Raw genomic sequence first — 19,879 nt, 5'->3', positions numbered from 1 at the left:
TGTGTGTATATATCTACACACATACCTACCACATCCTCTTTATCCACTCATCCGTTGATGGACATTTGGACTCTTTCCATAATTTGGTTATTGTGGATGGCACTGCTATAAACTTTGGGGTGCCTGTGCCCCTTCAAATCAACATTTTTGTATCCTTTGGATAAGTACCTAGTAGTGTAATTTCTGGGTCATAGGATAGTTCTATTTTTAATTTTTTGAGGAACTTCCATACTATTCTCCAGTTGTGATTATAATATTACTTCTAGAAATATCAAAAGCTAGATGCTGAATGGATAGATTCAATGGATTTTTTTTTTCTTACCAAATCAAGGACCTGTAAGATAGATCTCTTGGATCTTACCTTCCCGAATAGCTGTAAATGGGACTCCTTCCTCTTCATTCATGCTAATGACTTTTAGAGCCACTAGTTGTCCATTTATCCTGGAAGAGTTGGGGGTGGGGAGAGGGATGGGGAGGACACACATTTATTGAGATGGTTCATAGCAGCAGTTTATACTAAGGATAGTTTAATGAAAGTAGCTTTTCCTTCCAAATATATTCCAGCATATGAATCCACAATTTTCTAAAAATATGCAGTTTTAAAAGTCATATGTATGTATACCAAATTTTTTTTTTCCCTCTTTACTCATTATAGAAACTTTGGAGAACACAGAAAGGCACTAAACCCATCCTCATAATACTTTGATGTATATTGTTCCTTTCATTTCCTTTTCTGCACTTATTTGGACCATCCTTATTTTTCATCTGAATTATTGTAGTGGCCACCAAACAGTTTCCCTACTTGTACATTTGTACCCCTACTGTCTCAATAGAGCAGCCCAGGGGATCCTTTTTAAGGGAATTTCAGAATAAATCACTTCTCTGCTCAAAACCTACCATTATTGTCACATTTCAATCTGTTAAAATTTTTTTCTTATGTATTTATTTACTTTGATAGAGAGAGAGAGAGAGAGAGAGAGAGAGAGAGTGTGTGTGTGTGTGTCTGTGTGTGTCTGTGTGCGCACGCAAGCAGGGGAGGGGCAGAGGGAAGGAGAGACAGAATCCCAAGCAGGCTCTGCACCATCAGCACAGAGCCCGATGAGGGGAGGGGGAGGGGGGGCGCTGGAACCCACAAACTGTGAGATCATGACCTGAGCCAAGATCAAAAGTTGGATGCTTAACTGACTGAGCCACCCAGGTGCCCTGGTCACATTTCAATCTGAATAAAAGCCAAATTCTTACAACTACCTTCTAGGTGCCACCTGACCTGCCCAGGCCCACCATTACCTCTTTCTCTAACCTCCTCTTGCTCTCCCCTTATTCAATGTTTTGTTCACGGATGTAAGTGAGGTGCCGGAGAACTGAGATTTTAATACATGTATAAATACGCGATTTTCAATACAGCAGGATTCATGTCATGTTATCAGTAACTTGCTTTTCTGCCATTTTTCTTTTATTCATTCTTTACAGTATAGGATGATATTTAATTAAATATTTAATAATGATATAATATTTTATCATATAAATACACTACAGTGTGTTTATGTTTGGCCGGTTCCAAATGCTTTTAAAATGTTTCTTTTGACTATTATAAAAATACAGTCATGATCACGTCTGTATCAGTCTTTTCACACAGCCCCTATTCTTTTCTTAGGGTTGAGTTGGAATTGCTAAGTCAGAGTATGCTGTGCACAAGTTTTTATTGTTTTGAATGCATGTTCCCAAATTATGCCACAGAGTAATTACACCACTCACTGGTCATGAGAATGGCCATCCCAGCACTTTCTTGCCAACACTGGGCAGAGTTTTTATTTTGTTTTGTTTTTTCATTTTTTAGAACAGATTTAGATTTACAGAAAAATTGAGAAGATAGTACAGAGAGTTCTCACATACCCCACATCCAGTTTCTTCCACTGTGAATATATTAGTATGATACATTTGTTGTAATTAATGAACCAATATTGATACACTATTATTAACTAACGCTTATAGTTTATTAACTAACGCTTATGGTTACTGTGAGATCATGACCTGAGCCGAAATCAAGAGTCTGCTTTTTAATTGACTGAGCCACCCAGGTACCTCATAGATGATTTTTAAGTTTATTTTATTTTAATTTTTCAGAGAGAGAGTGAGAGAGGAGATACAGCGTGAGCAGGGAGAGGCACAGAGGGAGAGAAAGAGAACCTTAAGCAGGCTCCATGCTCAATGCAGAACCCCATGAGGGCTTAATCCCAGGACCCTTGGATCATGACCTGAGCTGGAATCAAGAGTGAGACGCTTAACCAATTGAGTCACCCAGGCACCCTGATGATTTTTAAGTTTTAAAAATTTACTTGCTGTTACATATTGCCTTTTTAAAAAATAACATTTACAAGTTTATTATGGTTTTCCAACTTGATTTCAAAATGCATTCTTTTTATCTTTTTTAAAGTAGATATGGTAGATATGTAAAAATTTATGAAATCAATAAATTTATCTATCTTAGTCTTTTTGAACTTGAGACATAATCAATGTACAGAATTTGTAGGTTAAATCTGTACAATGTCTGATACATTTACATATTGCAGTATGATTATCAGGATTTCTTTAGTTGTTTTTTTTTTTAAGTTTATTTATTTATTTTGGGTGGGAGGAAGGGCAGAGAGAGGGGGAGAGAGAATCCCAAGCAGGCTCTGGGCTGTCAGTGCACAGCCTACACGGGGCTCCACCTCCCAAACCGTGTGACAATCACCTGAGCTGAATTGGACGCTCAGTCGACTGAGCTACACAGGCGCCCCCAGGATTTCCTTAGTTTTACCTAATGTCCTTTCTCTGTTAGCATACCGCATTATATATAGTTGTCATGTCTCGTTAGGCTCCTCTTGGCTGTGATAGATTCCTAGACTTGTTGATGACCATGACAGTTTTGAGGAGTACTGGTGAAAAATTTTGTAGCATACCTCTCAATTGCAGTATTTCTGATTTTTTTTTTTTTTGATGATTAGACGGGGGATATGGATTTTGAGAAGGTAAAGTGCCATTTTCATCCCATCATATTAAGGATACATACTATTGTCAGAATTTATGACTTTATATTGGTCTTAATCACCAGGCTGAGATAGTATCTGTCAGGTTTCTTCACTGTAGTTCTTCCCCCCCCCAACTCCCTTTCCACAGTGTACTTTTGGAAGAATGTCACTATGAGTAGGTCACACTTAAGGAGTGGGGATTTATGCTTCAACTCCTTGAGGGTGGGTTATTTACATAAATTATTTGGAATTCTTCTGCACAGGAAAATTGTCTCTTCTCTCCCATTTATTAATTTATTGAGCCATTTATTTATATCAGTGTAGACTCATAGATATTTATTTTACACTTTGGGTTATAATCCAATATTAGTTTATTTTGTTGCTCAAATATTCCAGATTTGTCCTTTGGGAGCTCTTTCAGTTGGTTCCTGTGTCCCTTTGACATACCTTCATAAATGTGGGGTTTGTTTTTTGGTGTCATACTTTTATCTTCATTTATTTTTGCCTATTTAATTTGCCTAAAAAGGATTATCATATTTTGATTTCTATTTCTTTAACTACTTGTGGACCTGAATTTTCTTAAGTTTATTGGTCTTTTCTGTTCTTTTGTGATTTGCTAATTTGCATTGGATATTGAAATATTTTGCATATCTTTTTAATTGAAATATTTTTGCATATACTTTTCACCAATTTCTTTTGTCTATTTGAACATATTTTTCAAATTTGAACTTTAAAATTTTTATGAAGTTCAATATTTTCCAAAATGTTTTTTTTTACTCAGAGCATACCTCTGTGAAATTCTCTCCACCCCCCAAAACAGTATTTTGGTCAAATATGTTTAGAAAATGCTTTACACTTTAAAATTTTTCTTGGGGCACTTGGGTGGCTCTGTCAGTTAAGCATCAGGTCATGATCTCACGTTTTGTGAGTTAGAGCTCTGCATTGGGCTCTGTGCTGACAGCTCAGAGCCTGGAGCCTATTTCAGATTCTGTGTTTCTCTCTCTTTCTGCCCCTCCACTACTCTCTCTCTCTCAAAGATGAATAAACATTACAAAAGTTTTTTTTTCAATTTTCTTAATCTTTCTTAGATAGTCATGGTATACATTAACATTTTAAAGATGCTAAGAGCATCTATAATAAGGAATCACATTTTTTACTTTGTTTTAAGGTTCCCTGCAACAATTTGGCAATAGTAACTTTCAATGAAATATCCTAAGGTCTCTCAGAACGAGGGCTCCCTAGAACATACATGGGTAGATGGGGCACCATGGACACTTAAGGGTTCTGACTTCAGTGTTTTGAAGAGACAGACCTTTCTAGCCCAAAGGTTACACAGAATTCCTCTACCTATTCTTCCAGCTCTTATCTCTTCTTTTTCATTTAGCTCTTTAATCTACTAGGAATTCATATTATATATTTACTTTATTCCAAGTTGCTATCATCCCAGCTTCGTTTATTGGACTGTCTTCTATTCCCCACTGATTTGATAGTGATTTGACGTATATACCATGATTATATATTAGGCCTTACTAATACTTAGGTTTGTGACTATTCTGGACTTAAAAAAATCATATTTCTTTGATCTGCCTTTTCTTGTACTATACTATTTTAATTATTGTGGGTTTTGAACATATTTAGAATATATTAAAACTTGATGGGTGCCTGGGTGGATCAGTTGGTTGAGCATCTGTCTCTTGATTTTGGCTCAGGTCATGAGATAGAGCCAGGTTCTAGCTGGCTCAGGTTCATGGGGGAGCCCCTGCCTTGGGCTCTATGCTGACAGTATGGAGCCTGCTTGGAATTTTCTCTCCCTCCCTTCCTCTGCCCCTCCCCTGCTTCTTGTGCTTGTGTGCACTCTCTCTCTCTGTTCCTCAAAATAAATAAATAAACTTTAAAAAATAACATATATTAAAACTTGAAATTAAAGAATCACTGACATCTTTGCACTATTAGATTTTCTAATTCAAACATTCTGTACTTCAATAATCTCTGGAATAATCCATAATACCTTATACACCCGATCTACTGCAACTGCAGCTCTTCCCTGTCCACGTGTCTTTCCACTCTCCCCTCCAATGCCTGGCCTACTCCTGCCTCAGGGATTTGTTGCTTGCTGTTCCCTCTGCGTGAGGCTGTCTTCCACTATACATGCACATGGCTCCTGCCTCACCTTTGTCAGAGTCTGTGTTCAAGTGTTCCCTTCTCATCTCTCTATTTAGAATAGTCATCCACCACCCTACTCTGGGGCTCCCCATCCCTCTCCACTGTTTTATTCTTTTCCAAAGCACTTTTCACTCTTCGATAAACTCAGTCTTTCATTAATTTGTTTATTGCCTATCTTACCGTGACTAGTATGTACACTCCATACGAGCAGAGAATTTTGTCACCTTTGTTCTCCAATGAATCTTTATTGTCTAAAAGAGTGTCTGGCACACAGTAGGTGCTTAATAAATATTAGTAGAATGAATGAGTGCCTGTCTGACTCTTTCTCAAGTCTTTATGTCCCTCAGTTACCCTCGCCCATTTTTTGACAGTAATGATTTTTGTTGTTGATGTTGTGAGAGTAACTTCCCTTACTGAACTTTCTAGTAACTGGTTATTGTTAATACACAAGACAACTTTTGGTAAGTGTATTTTGATTTTGTAACTGATCACCTTATTCTGTCATACTGCTGCTACTGGTTCCTTAGATTATTGCCTTGGGTTTTTTAGGTAGACAATTCTGTAGTCCACAAAAATGATAGGGGTTTTCTTTGGTCATTGCATTGGCTAGAATATTTGCTATAATCTTTAACAGTGAAGGATAATGAGAATTCTTGTCCTATCTCTAAATCAATGGAGGTGTCTCTAGTATTTAAGAAAGAAGGTATGTGGATTGTTGATTTGAAATACTCTACATCATGATGAGGAGTTATCATGCTATTCCTATCTTGTTCAGAGTTTTAAAAAGTAGTAATTGGTGTTGAATTTATTTGGCATCCATCTCTGTGATATTTTTTTACTTATTTTAAAATTATAAATGTAATGTCTTTGCGGTAAGGAATAAAGTGAAAAGTCTGAGTAATCTTCTTTGCCCACCACAGTTTTAGCCACTAGAAGTAACTACATTTCACAATCTCTTATGCATTTTTCCAGACTCCTCGATGCACACATAAATTTATACACGCATAGTACACCTGAGTACTTTTTTTCTAAATGAGAATATAGGATACATATTGTTCTGTAACTTGCTTTTGTTTTTTAAAATATCGGACATCTCCTTGTATTGGTACATCTCCTTCATACTTTAGATGACTGCACACCACTTCACTGCATGGTGATTATTTAGCTAGTACTCCATGAATGGACATTTGTGACCAGGTTTTTACTCTGATTTTTTTTTACTTTTTCTATTATAAATCTTGCTGCAATGAATGTACTTGTATGTATATCTCTATGCACTTAAACGAGTATTTCTAATGTATTTTTTTAAGTTTATTTATTTTGAGACAGAGAGAGAGTGAGCCAGGGAGAGGTAGAGAGAGGAAGAGAGAGAATCCCAAGCAGGCTCCATGCTGTCAGCTCAGAGCCCAATGCAGGGTTCGATCTCACAAACTGCAAGATCATGACCTGAGCTGAAATCAAGAGTTGGACGTTTAACCAACTGAGCCAATTAGGTGCCCCTCTGATGTATTTTTGAAACTATTACTCAGTTGACTCCCTTGAAGGAAACATTTTATATTCTTAGTTCCTAAGATAGTCTGTGGAATTGTATTAAATAATGTATATAAAATGATTTTTGCCTAAAATTCTGTTTTAACATTAAAAACTAATAATGTGATTACTAGGATAAATAACTAGTCTTACAATATTTATATTACATTTTTAAAATTAACATTTAACCACTATTGAGCTATTATTTTCTCCATTGGAACATAAATTAAAGAAAGCAGACCTTCTGACTTTCTTGTCTTGGCTAAAAACCAATGAAGTTCATGGATCTTTCACATATGTTCAATAAACTTCATTAGCCAAAATGGGCACTTGGCTTCTGGATTAGCATTATTTTTTTTTCTCCAACCATTTTATATATTTTACAAGTATACAAACCCAAATACTAATAATTTTTTGCATGTATCATGCTTTGTAGAAACCAAGTGCAGCTTCTTCTATGAAGGTAAGAGGAAGAATGAAGGAACAAATTCAACGTTGCAAACTCTGTCTTCGTATTTTAGGGAGAGACGTGGAAAACCCTTTAGAGACACCTTACCAGCTGCACTTGCGAAGAGCAGTAATTGTTCTTTGGGTCAGCAGTAGAAAAATTCTACTTTAAATTGAATAAAAGAGAGAAAAGTTGATAAACGTCTTAGTGAACTGATTTTAATTAGGGCAAGAGAAGTTTGTTTTCCTTGCCAGACTATTTAAATCATCATGTCTCTCCCTGTTGACTATGGTGTCTTACACTGGTCCTGAACTTCTGTCATGTGTTACCTGGCTCTATAATTTCAAATCAGAGGGGTGGGATCCTCATCTCTAGAGTCTCTCCCAGCTATGAGTTACTCACCTGCTAATCCCCTTGTAAACTGTGGCATAAGAACCTTCACCCAGTTTCTCCAAGTTCAAGTAAGATGAGGCTGCCCCAAAAGGGAGGTTCTTCCTCTGCTTAAGGGGAATGGGGAGGGGAGAGAGGTGGGAAGGAAAGAAAGAACACATATTTTAGGGTTGACATTTTTCCCGGAGAAATTAGCATTGCCCAAGTATACTTGGGGCCCTCTCAGTACCTGCCCTAGAAGTAAAGGCCAGCCTCCTAGACAAGCATGTATTAAATCATTCTACTTCCACATAAGCTGTTCACTCACCCACTGAAAACCCTGCCTCAGATCCTCTTTCTGAAAAGAATCACTGTTACTCCGTGGCCTTTTACTCTTGTACTTCCGGGCACGGACCGCCTGAAGTCCCCTGGGGTGAAATGAAGTCATGGAACATGATGCTTCTTTTAGGTCTGTTAGCTAGAGAAAAAAGACAGTACAGGAATAAAATGTATGCAAAGTCAAGACTCAGTGGCTGGCATAAAGCATTTTTTCTCCACTTATCTGATTGTTACTCTTCAGATGTTTTCTAAGCCTCCTACACCCCAAAAAGCAAATCCTTTCCCGAAAGTCAGATCCTTAAAAAAGACCATAATGATATCACCTGCTAAAACTCTACATTGTTTCTTCACTTAAAAATATTTCTTTAACACTTAGGTTAACCTAAATCTCTCTGATGGATGGTTTCCAATTTTTCTGTTTGGTTCAGTCTTTTCATGTTCTTTTAATTTATCTCTTTTGGGGAATAATTTTCTAGTATGTCATTGCTAATAATCACAAGCTAATCATTGTGATTTTGAATCCATAGCATACCAATACTGCAGCTTGCTTTCTGGGGCTCAGCTGTGTAACTTAGTACTTCAGATATTCCAAGAGAATAACTACTTTCTCAACTTCAAGTCACTGAATTTCGTGTAGCCCAAAGCATAGGATTATTTTTCCCTTTTGCTTTACAAGAACATCCCCAAACCTGATAGCAACAGCCATAAATTCTCAGTGACTTTAATAGAATTTTCTTTTTATTGTTTTTGACCCACCGCAGAGAAATCAGACCCTGCTCCAGAAAGGGAGTCTCTGAGCTCCCTAGTTTATCAACAGAGGAAGATGCTCCTCCCGGGTTACAAATACCTCGATCGCAGCCTCCGCCGGCACAGGCGCAGTCCTCTGACAGCTGTGTGCATCGCCTCCCTCCCAACAGCGATGGCAGCTGCATCCAGGCTGGAGAGTCTTTGTACACAGCTCTTGACCCATAATCTTCTAGGTTCAAGGAGAAAACCCGCACTTGAACCTCTTCCCCTCTGCTTCTCCTGTCCTCGTTCGCTCCCTTTTTGCCAGAGGTCAGCAATGCTGGAGCTTTCATATGACTCACATGAGGGCTCTGAGCGGAGCAGCCTCATGACTTCAGCAGTTTTCCTTATCAGTGCAAGAAACTACATCGAAAAGGTGGCCGCCTGCATTCTTACGTGCACAACCGAAAACAGGACATCTAATATTGCATAGAATCAATCTTGGCACAAAGTTCTTATTCCAGGCATAAGTTAGTGCTGTTAGTATACATAGCTTTTATGAATTTACATTGCTTATCCATGTAAATGATAATGATATTGATTAGGCTTCCCTGGTGCTAAAGTGGACATGTTGAGGAGTATTTTCTCCCTGCCTTTCATCTGAAAGCGTTTTGCTTCTCAGACTTTAAAATAAATTTGCAACCTAGCCAGCTTTTAGTAGTGAAAGAAACCACAGAATCATAGAACAAGAAAATAGTTCTCTGTCTCTTTGCCTCCAAGCAACAGTATATAATATTTAATAGCTCCAGAGCAGTAGTCATCCATTCACTGATTCAAAAATGATCTAGTAAGCACCTGTGTTGTTTTTACTATACAGATAGTGATATTATCCAATGGTGGGGAGAGAGGAGTTTGTATAAAATATCTCCTTCTCTTTCTCTCTTCTTCCCACTCCTTCCCCTACCCCTTCCTGCCACATAAATGTAATTAATGTTTACCATATTAATAGCATGACATGTCAAGGAAATAGCTTGAGTTAACTTTGTAGTGTTTGAACAGAACTTTTTCTCTCATAGACTCCTAATGTTATTGCCACTATAATGTACTAATCAGAATGAGACAGAATGTAGGATACACACACACACACACACACACACGCACACACACGTACAATCAGTATCATTAAGGGGTGAAAAATGAGTCATGTCTATTACCACAGCAATATTTATATATATTTTATACCTGAACCTCAACAGTTAAAAGAAAGTTTCAGAGAATTTAATTATGAACATTATGAACATGTTTAATTGAATATGAACATTTCATTATGAATTATGAAATGTGAAGTTTTATTTCAAAATTTCCATAAGAGAAGAGATGTAAAATAGGCCAGTTTAAAGACTCACTCAAATTAGAGACATTTAGTAAAAAAAAAAAAAATGACCAGTTAAACTAATACCTCAAAAATTTTTATTTGGTTAAAGACCAAATAAACCTTTGACCAACAATCAACAGAAAGTGAAAGAAGTTAATTTCTCAGAATACTTAATTCTGTTAGAATTTATCATAATTTGGGGGTGCCTGGGTGGCTCAGTCGGTTAAGCGTCCGACTTCAGCTCAGGTCACGATCTCACAGTCCGTGAGTTCGAGCCCCGCGTTGGGCTCTGGGCTGATGGCTCAGAGCCTGGAGCCTGCTTCCGATTCTGTGTCTCCCTCTCTCTCTGCCCCTCCCCCGTTCATGCTGTCTGTGTCTCTCTCTGTCTCAAAAATAAATAAACGTTAAAAAAATTAAAAAAAAGAATGAAAATAAATTTATTAAAAAAAAAGAATTTATCATAATTTGATTATAATACCTTTTATGAGAAATGCTGATTTCTGCCTAAAAGGAGATTGTGAATTTTATCATACAAAACCCAGACCATGCATGAGACAGTTTTTCCTTATCACCCTCTAATTATCATAAGTTTTAGATTTTTTTGAATGGCTAGCATTTTTTATTAGGTAGGGGGTTATTCACCTAAGTCACAAATTGCTTAAATAGAATAGCCTGATATTTTTAAGGTTTAAAATGCTATGTTTAAATACTAGATGGGCTACTCAGGGAAACTGTGAAATACCCTTCAGAATTTTCAAAAATTATTTACAGTCTTCTTTAAAGTCAAGGAAGTGCTCAGTTTGGAAGCACATATACTAAAATCAGAACAATACTGAGAAGATCAGCACAGCCCCTGTGCAAGGATGACACACAAATTCCTGAAACGTTCCATATTGAAAATATAAATAAATAAATAAAGTCAAGGAAAAATATTAAATGACTTCTTAATTCTAGCTCTAGGGGCATCTGAGTGGCTCAGTTGGTTAAGCGTCCGGCTTTGGCCCAGGTCTTTATCTCAAGGTTTGTGGGTTCGAGCCCCACATCAGGCTTGCTGCTGTCAGTGCAGAGCCTGCTTTAGATCCTCTCTTTCTCCGTGCCTTCCCCCCCTCAAAAATAAATAAACATTAAAAAAAAAAAGATGTTTGGGGAACCTGGGTGGCTCAGTCGGTTGAGTGTCCGACTTCGGCTCAGGTCATGATCTCACGGTCTGTGGGTTCGAGCCCCATGTCGGGCTCTGTGCTGACAGCTCAGAGCCTGGAGCCTGCTTCACATTCTGTGTCTCCCTCCTTCTCTGCCCATCCCCCACTCATGCTGTCTTTCTTTCTCTCTCTCTCTCTCTGTCAAAAATAAATAAACATTAAAAAATTAAAAAAAAAAAGATGTTTGCTAGATCTATGTCCAAAACAATTTTTATTATCAAATATTTCTGAGTAAGGACAGAAGATTTAGATGACTTCATTTTGAACTGTGAATTGGACCCAGTGCTCACACCACTCCAGGTTCGCCCGACCTACCTCAGCAGCCTGGTCAGTTTCATGGCTTGAGAAGCCCACTATGTTGTCTCAAAGCATGGCCACTGTTACTTCTACCTCCTCCTGTCACAGACCAAAGAGCCCCCACACATGAAGCTGACTGACAAGAGAGACTCCCATGCCTGGCCATAGCCTGTCAGGGTCAGGTGACACAATCGAGACATGAGGAAGTCCCGCGGAGTGCACTGCCATTATGATACCCACAATGTCTGTTAAGGAGGTGAGGCCAGCTCAGAAACATACTCCCTGCACCTGCTTGCTTTCCCTCCTTCTCTTCTTTGATTCTCCTTCTCCTCCCTTCTATTTCCCGGGGATTGCACATGACTTCTCCTCCTCAAAATTATTAAGTGTTAGCATGTAAGCTTTTGCTTCAGGCTGTTTTCAGGGAATCTGTATTAAGACAAATAGTAGCCATTTTTTAACAAGCAGTAAAATCATAGGTTATAGACAATTTCAGGCTAGATTCTCCCTCCCTATGTTTTTGGAGCCCTTTTTCCTTTCTCAGTCATTGGGTATTCAAACTACTCTACTATGTTTAGCTGAAAATTTACACTTTTTCCAATATTTGCATTCTGTCTAAATTTAGCCCAATTATTAGGAATTATGGTTTAATTATAACCTTTCTAGCATATGTAGATTATCACAAGTATTCAACAGACAGTAAGAGGAGGAATAATGTGAAGTTTGTCAGAAACATTAAAAATAAACATTCATACAATGGAGCAATATGCAGCTATAAAAAGGAGAGACCTCCATGTAATGATAGGCTATGATCATCAAAATACATTGTTAGGTGGAAAAAACAAAATGCTTTTGTGTTTTTGTGTGGCAAAGACATGAGGAGAAATACATTGTAGTCAGTAATTTTACTAACATTAGCAATATTGCTATTATTTGAAACTGTTATTGGTGTATTTTAGGATTAAACAAATACATAATTATGACAATGTCATCAGAACTAAACTTTTCAGCATAAGAAAAAATAGACATAAATATCAAATCAAACAAACCAAATAAAAATCATGTTACTTTACCTTTTTAAGCAATCTCTACACTCAATATGGGGCTCAAACTCATAACCCTGAGATCAAGAGTCACATGCTCTACTGAATGAGCCAGCCAGGTGCCCCCAAATCACGTTATCTTAAATTTTATTTGGAAATATCCATATGAACTTATAAATTTTGTTTCTTTAAAAACAAAATTCTGTCAGCCAAAAGAGCTAGAAACAATGTTGACTCAATAGTAATGAACAACCCTAGTACTCCGTTTGTGGTCTCTAAATACCATTTTCCATTAAAAAGAATCAAACATCCATGGAGAAATGGTGGCTGACTACCAAGAACATGAAAGCTAAGAAGTTATCAAGAAAGATGTCCCAGAACTAATTGTTAGCAGAAGGGAGGTGGATGGGGGCTTGAGTTAAATGGGTGATGGGGATTAAGAAGTGCACTTGTGATGAGCACTGGGTGATGTATGGAAGTGTTGAACCACTATATTGTACACCTGAAACTAACATTACACTGCATGTTAACTAACTGGAATTTAAATAAAAACTTTTTAAAAAAGAAAGATGTCCCAGGCTCATCTTATGTCAATGGAAGTCATCTTAAAAGGATGTAGTAGCCAACTTGAAGGGACTCCCATTTGGCTTAAGATGGGACAATGTGAGTATCAAAAAGAACAATGACTGCAATGGATTGAAACACATGAAATACATAAAATCCATACATTTATCTAAAAAAAATTGTCACTTAGAGGTTTCTAGTGCACCAATTCATGACTGAATATTGATAAATAAGGGGGGGGATCAAGTTTATTTTGTCTTTTATATAGAAATTGTTTTCCCAGTGTTATCAGTAATTAATGAGGGGGAAATTCTTCCTTATATACGAATTCCAGCTAATGAAAAAGAAATGTTAGAAGTAGAAAATTCCCTATTATACAATCATAGAGCTAAGCAACAATCATCAATGAAGGCTAAAACCATTAGGTAAAAGATTGATAAGGAACTTTGCAATGAAGGGTCAGGCTTACAACATCTGAGTCTACTGACCCATCTTAGGGAAATTTGGGATACCCAGCCACTATGAGCCAGGAAGTATACAGCATCACCTGTGATATATTTTTGGCTAAAGAAAAAAAATTTAGAGGCACCTGGGTAGCTCAGTCAGTTAAGCATCCGACTTCGGTTCAGGTCATGATCTCACGGTTCATGAGTTTGAGCCCTGAATCAGGCTGTGGCTGACAATGTAAAGCTTGCTTGTGATTCTCTCTCTCCCTGTCTCTCTGCTCCTCCCCTTCTTGAGCTCTGTCTCTCAAAATAAATAAACTTGAAAAAAAAAAAAAAAAAAGAAAAGATTTGGAATCTAATCAATTGTCTAAGATCTAAAAACAAGTTACAAGAAATATAGAGGACAGAGAAGTTAACACCACAATGAAGCAAACAGCCAAATCAGAAAGGACAAATAACTTGATTCTCTAGCAATTAATGGCATAAAAAAAAAGTGAATTATAAAGTTTTGAAAGACACAACAAACATGATATGTAGACCTTGTTTGGATCCTGATTTGAACAAATAAATTGTAAAATGACATTTCTTTTTTTCCCAGCTTTATTGAGGTATACTTGACAGGTAAAAATTGCATATATTTAAGGTGTACAAGATGACATTTTGATATATGTATACATTGTGAAATATTTACAATGAGCTAATTAACATCTCTCTCACCTCACATAGTTAACTTTTTTTTCTTTTTTTGGTAAGAACAATTAAAATCTCTCTGGAAAAAACAAACAAACAAACAAACAAACAAACGAAACTATTCTCCTAGCAAATTTCAAGTACACAGTACAGCATTGTCAACTGTAATCACCCTGCTATACATTAGATCTCCCGAACTTATTTATCCTGCATATCTGAAACTTTGCAGCCTTTGTGTTTTTTTAATGTTTATTTATTTATTTTTGAGAGAGAGAGCACAGGTGGGGGAGAGGGCACAAAGAGAGGGAGAGAGAGAATCCCAATCAGGCTCCAATCTGCCAGCCCAGAGCCCTACATGGGGCCCCATCCCATGAACCATGAGATCATGACCTGAGCTGAAACAGAGTCGGACACTTAACTGCCTGAGCCACCCAGGCACCCCTAAAACTTTGCAGCGTTTGACAGACATTTCCCCATTGCCTCCACCCCCAGCCCCTGGTAACCACTGTAGAACAGCATTTCTGAAATAAATATGGAAATTTAAATATGGCATCAGATAATCTTAAGAACTTATTTTTAATTTTGCATAGTGAATATGTTTTAAAACAATCCTACATTAAGGGAGGCCTACTCATTAAGGGATTCTACTTTATGGGTAGAATGACATAATTTCCTTGCTCTAAAATATTCCAGAAAAATAATGATGGAGATAAAAAAATTTGGTAAAACATTGATAGTTGTTTAAGCTAAGTGATGGATATATGGAACTTCATTTTTGTGTGTGTGCTTAAGAATTTTCTAAAAAGAAAGTAGAAAAAGAAGACTATTTTAAAAAGCATATTCACATGAAATCTATACATTTTGGTTACTTATTTGCTTATATTCCTTCCTAATGTCAACAAAGCAGAAGAGGCTTTAGATAAAAATACAGAAATAATAATAATAATAGTAGCAACAGCAACCACATCAGTGCTTGTTCTGTGCCAGACTCCAAGCTGATCCTTCCAACTTCATGACAATGAGTAGATACCACTATTATCCCCACTTGATCATGAAGGAACAGTCTTAAAGAGTTTAAGGAGCTTTCTCAAGGTTACTCAACTAGCAGTAGTAAAAAAATTTTAAGCTCCCCAAACTACCAAATTTCCCAAATTTTATTTCATGATGGTACACTGATAATAGTATTTTTGTTTTGTTTTGTTCTTATTTAAATTTTAGTTAATTAACATACAGTGCAATATTGGTCTCAGAAGTAGCATTAAAAAAACAAAAAACAAAAAACAAAAAACAAACAAAAGAAGTAGCATTCTGTGACTCATCACTTACATACAACGCCCAGTGCTCATCACAAGTGCCTCCTAATACCTATCACCCATCTATCCTATCTCCCATCCACTTCCCTCTGATAACAGTATTTGTACAAAGAGCACAAAAATCTCAGTTTGGTTGCATTTCTCGTTAATTTTTTGGCCTAAATTTAAATTAGTTATTATACTCAGGATGAACCAGTAATAGGTTAGTGACTCTAGTTCATGAATCAGGAGGAACATGACATCATCTTTGGTCCAAATAAAAGCTATAATGTAGGATTCTTAAATCACATGTCTTCCTTCTTCCTGGAGTAGTTTAACTTGAGACTTTTACATGCTGAGAGTGCTGTCTTCTGACAATAAGCAGAACTGCAAGCATATGGGATCTGAGTCTCCTTTGTTCCTTTAAATGTAGCTATGGTCTTTATTTACAGCATATTACTATTGCATATTCGGTGTGCTATTTGTTTACTTGTACTTAGTTTCTACAATGAAGTTGATGGCATAAATTCCAGTGTCATCTTTTTTCACTGCCTTCAAGAAAGAATAACGTTCAAAACTGATGAGTAATTGAGAAAGTATGTGGAGCACAATGACCACATTTCCAAATCGTACAAGTTCTTATTGATTTAGAAGACAATTTCTGGAGCCCTGGAAATTTCTGCTCGAATTGCCAAATGCCCCAATTACCAGTTTTCTAGCTTAAATTCTGTGCTACTGGCTCTGATATTAGATTCCTGCCTCTCATTGAGGCTCTCTCCAAATCGTGGCATTGGCTTCTGAAAGAGCAGTTTATCTGTTGTGAATCAAAACTGTTAAGTACAGATGGAACACTCAAGAATGCTGAGTGATTCCATATGTGTAGAACCACATTCTAAAACTACTGGAAAGCAATGACACTTAAAAAAGACATTTCACTGACAGGTAAGGAAATCTAATTGTGAGGTGTTCTTGTGACAGAATGACTTAGCTTGTGAAACAATGCAACTATACTGAACACCATACCTAAAAAGGACCAATTATTTAAAATTGTAGGAATCCTTGGGAAATCTGCTTCTACAGACCAGATGTTTTCTCTCTGTTCTTTGCATTTGAATGATTGTGTATTTGTTTTAATTTCTTGAGTTTGAATGCATTAAAAAAAATCCCAGAAATGACTTAAACTGATGTATGGTGCCCACTGAAATGGGGACACTGATTCTATATTTAACTTTCCACCTTCAATATAGCAGTATGATTTTTTAAAAACAGCAATTTAATGTTTTTATAAAAAATAGATTTGTAAATATAGCATAATCAGGTCTATAGCAAGGCATCTTATCACATGTTTAATCCAAGTCCTCCAGCTATAGGTAGGGAAAAAGTGACAATAATAATAATGCAAACACATGGGTAGTTGACCTGTATTTACTCATAACAATTCTGTGGTCAGAACTATTAAATAATTTGCCCATGGCCACACAAGCAAGAAGTGGTGGAACCAGGATTTGAACCAAGGCAGAGCAGCTCCAAAATCCATACTTTTAACCTATTTGACCATTTTCCTCCTTGATACAATTTGAAAATAGGGAGATAATCAATCATACCAAAGAATCTCCAGGCCTGTGCCGGTCCTCCCTTCTTTCTTTAGGCACCATTTTTTTTTATCCTTTCTCACCAAACATTTAGGATACATTATCTCATGAATTCTGTGATGTAGATAATTATTTCCCAAAGTTTAGTTGAGAAAACTGGGGATTGTCCAAAGTTTCGCAGAGTATAGGTGTTAGAATTGGAATTTAAACCCACCAGTATTGGGGCGCCTGGGTGGTTCAGTCGGTTAAGTGTCTGACTTCGGCTCGGGTCATGATCTCATGGCTTGTGAGTTCGGACCCCACATCGGGCTCTGTGTTGACAGCTCAGAGCCTGGAGCCTGCTTCGGATTCTGTCTCCTTTTCTCTCTGCCCCTCCCCACTTGTGCCCTCTCTCTCTCTCAAAAATAAATGTAAAAAAAAAAATTTTTTAACCCCACCAGTATTAACCTTAGGGTCTATGCTCTTAACCATGTCTCCACACCATGAACACTCAAAAGTGCTATGAACACTCTTTTCCTCCCACACAGTGGATCCATCAACTTAGCATACTGTTCCCTTGTGTGTGAAAGGAAAGTTTGCTTCTTGGTATTCAGGATGATGTCCTAACCCACATGAAAGAACTTCTTCTCCGATAGGAAACATACATGTCTGAAAGTAGAGGTGAGATGAGCACACTCCATCTGCTGTCTTCAACTCCACCCAATTTCTTTCTAGCAGCTCCTCACAGTCAATGCAGAGTCAGAATAATTAGTCCACTACAGAGGTAGTGACTAAAGAATAATGGTACCTTGTACAACTTGACATTGTTAATTTGTGTGGAATGCATTATAAGATGCTCCCATAACCTTCCTTAACATTGCCCTAAACTTTCTTGCTCTGTCAGAGTAAAGTGGTCTAGCCTGGGAACCCATCCATGCTGACATGTAGTACACTCCACAGTACTAAAAGCAGTAGAGTTTTAGAACTGTTTGAAATGTCTCCTGCAAGTTACTATTGCTTTAAAATATGCATATATTGTGGGTACTTAAATACAAATAAGCACAACTTACAAAAACTTGACCTTTATAGGTCCTTTCTGATCCCGGCAAATTCTGTGGCTGACCCTCCCCTATCTCTTTCCCAGGATGCCTGAACCCCTCTGTCCCTCATTCCTGAAAGCAGCCAGCCTGTACCGACAGCACCACTCAGTGGCCAGGATGCAGAACTGGCCAACTCAACTTTTCCTCCCTCTCAACTTCTTTTTCAAAGGAATGACCATCCCAAATCCCAAATCTTTTCTCCCACCACACGTGACTCTTGCCAATTTTCTTTAGACTCGGCCACTCACAGCCAAAGTGATCCCACCTCAGGCAATCTCTGCCTCACATTTACATAATCGTATTTAAAAAATCTTTTTTCTTCTCCTTGTCCAAATAATCAGTTTTTTCCCCTTCAACTGCATTTATCATGTACATAAGACTAGCAGTTAGTAGGCATGGGCAAACCGGACTTGGCCTCAAGGCTCTGAAATTTAGAGGGTTTAACCACATTAAAAAACAAAAACAAGTATTTTAAAACCTGTCAAAATAGACTAGGCCTCTGCCCCTCAGAAATACTATGCCCTCCCCAGCTCCCAGTCCCCAAGAGCCAGTTGGCTCCCGGCCATGGGAGAGCCTTCAGTAACAGCCAGGGAAAGTTGCTGGAGCTGGAGGCCCAAAGTAAGAAAAGCAGATTTAAAAAATAAAAAAGAAACGGAAGGGAGGGAGGGACAAGGACGAGAAGGAGAAAGGAAGGCAGAAAAGTATAATGTATGGGGGCACTGTTTATAGGTCTTCCTTCCTCACTGCTTCCCACCAGTGCCTGGATTGGGATGAGGCAGCAAGGAGCATTAAAAAACCCCACAAAACCCAGTAATCAAGACAAATCAAAATAATAAAGAATCTTATTGCAATATTTTTTTAATAAAAAAATTAAAGATGAACGCAAAAAAAACCAACCCATGGTCAACAAAATACAGTATCGACCTTTTAATAAAGACAAGCTGCTTGTGTGTTTTACAACCCCTCATCGCTGTGCGAAGGGAACAGTAGTTTCCCAATCAGCCCGAGAATCCCGCCGTCGCATGGCTGTCAGTCCCACTGCCCCAGCAGGGCCGGTTGGTGAAGGTTGACAGGAGTGTGCAGATTGGCAATGCCAGGTTTTATATATAGATGTTTGCCGAGTTGTAGGGATTTTATTACTTTATCCCGATTGATTCAAAATAGGGCAGGATATATTGATCTGTGTAGATATAAGGAGGCACGTTTTCCGCTGTCGCGCCAGGTCCAGTATGGCTGGGCGGACGCTGCTTCCTGCTCGCCCTCCAGTTCCCCTGTGCGATCTAGAGCTCCACAGCTTCCATCCAACTCTCCATCCCTAAAACCCGCTTCTAAGTACCAGCAGTCATGAAAAATTACCCGCTCAATACCAAGGGGTTTTCCTTCTTGTTTTTAAAATTATAAAGTATTACAAAATTATTGCTTTCAGCTGTATTTTTTCATTGCAAATGCACATTATTTGAACAGTATCATAAATCAAAAAACATTTGTGGATTAGTCCAGGAACAAAACTATGATTTACCTCGCTGTTTCTATGGGAAAACGTGTTCTAAGTTTCAAACGACTCACTTGCAAATAAATATTTGCTTTTTTGTAGGTTGGAACCTAAATGTTTTCTTTAAATGTTTATAACAATTTACAAGTTATACATTGTAACACACACACAAAAATGAGGGCCTTTAGCCCAAACCACTGCTTTTGATTTTTAGCAAAAAAAAAAAA

At 37.6% G+C, this 19,879-nt stretch overlaps 1 protein-coding gene and 1 non-coding gene across 4 annotated transcripts in view; one reads left to right on the top strand and one right to left on the bottom strand.

Annotated features, from left to right (window-relative positions):
- CDK15 (cyclin dependent kinase 15) overlaps positions 1-8,925 on the bottom strand; it is an 81,667-nt gene extending 72,742 nt beyond the window's left edge. The window contains exons 1-4 of one of the 3 annotated variants that reach the window (XM_019838489.2): positions 8,708-8,925; positions 7,850-7,999; positions 7,555-7,652; positions 362-441 (exon numbers count right to left, since the gene is read on the bottom strand). In XM_019838489.2, the coding sequence (XP_019694048.1) occupies positions 362-441; positions 7,555-7,652; positions 7,850-7,999; positions 8,708-8,830 (451 nt within the window). In that variant the 5' untranslated portion in view covers positions 8,831-8,925. The remainder of the gene's footprint in view (positions 1-361; positions 442-7,554; positions 7,653-7,849; positions 8,000-8,707) is intronic. The other 2 variants (XM_019838488.3, XM_006935476.4) reach the window with 2 other exon arrangements.
- Positions 8,926-10,752: 1,827 nt separating this feature from the next.
- LOC111562047 lies at positions 10,753-10,859 on the top strand. Its single transcript, XR_002745107.1, has one exon. It is a non-coding gene; the product is annotated as a U6 spliceosomal RNA (small nuclear RNA).
- The last annotated feature ends 9,020 nt before the right edge of the window (positions 10,860-19,879 follow it).

The sequence above is a fragment of the Felis catus genome, chromosome C1, assembly GCF_018350175.1.
Source record: "Felis catus isolate Fca126 chromosome C1, F.catus_Fca126_mat1.0, whole genome shotgun sequence".
Classification (NCBI taxonomy): Eukaryota; Metazoa; Chordata; class Mammalia; order Carnivora; family Felidae; genus Felis; species Felis catus.
Note: the sequence above shows the minus strand (reverse complement) of the source record. Positions and strands in the feature narration are given on the sequence as shown.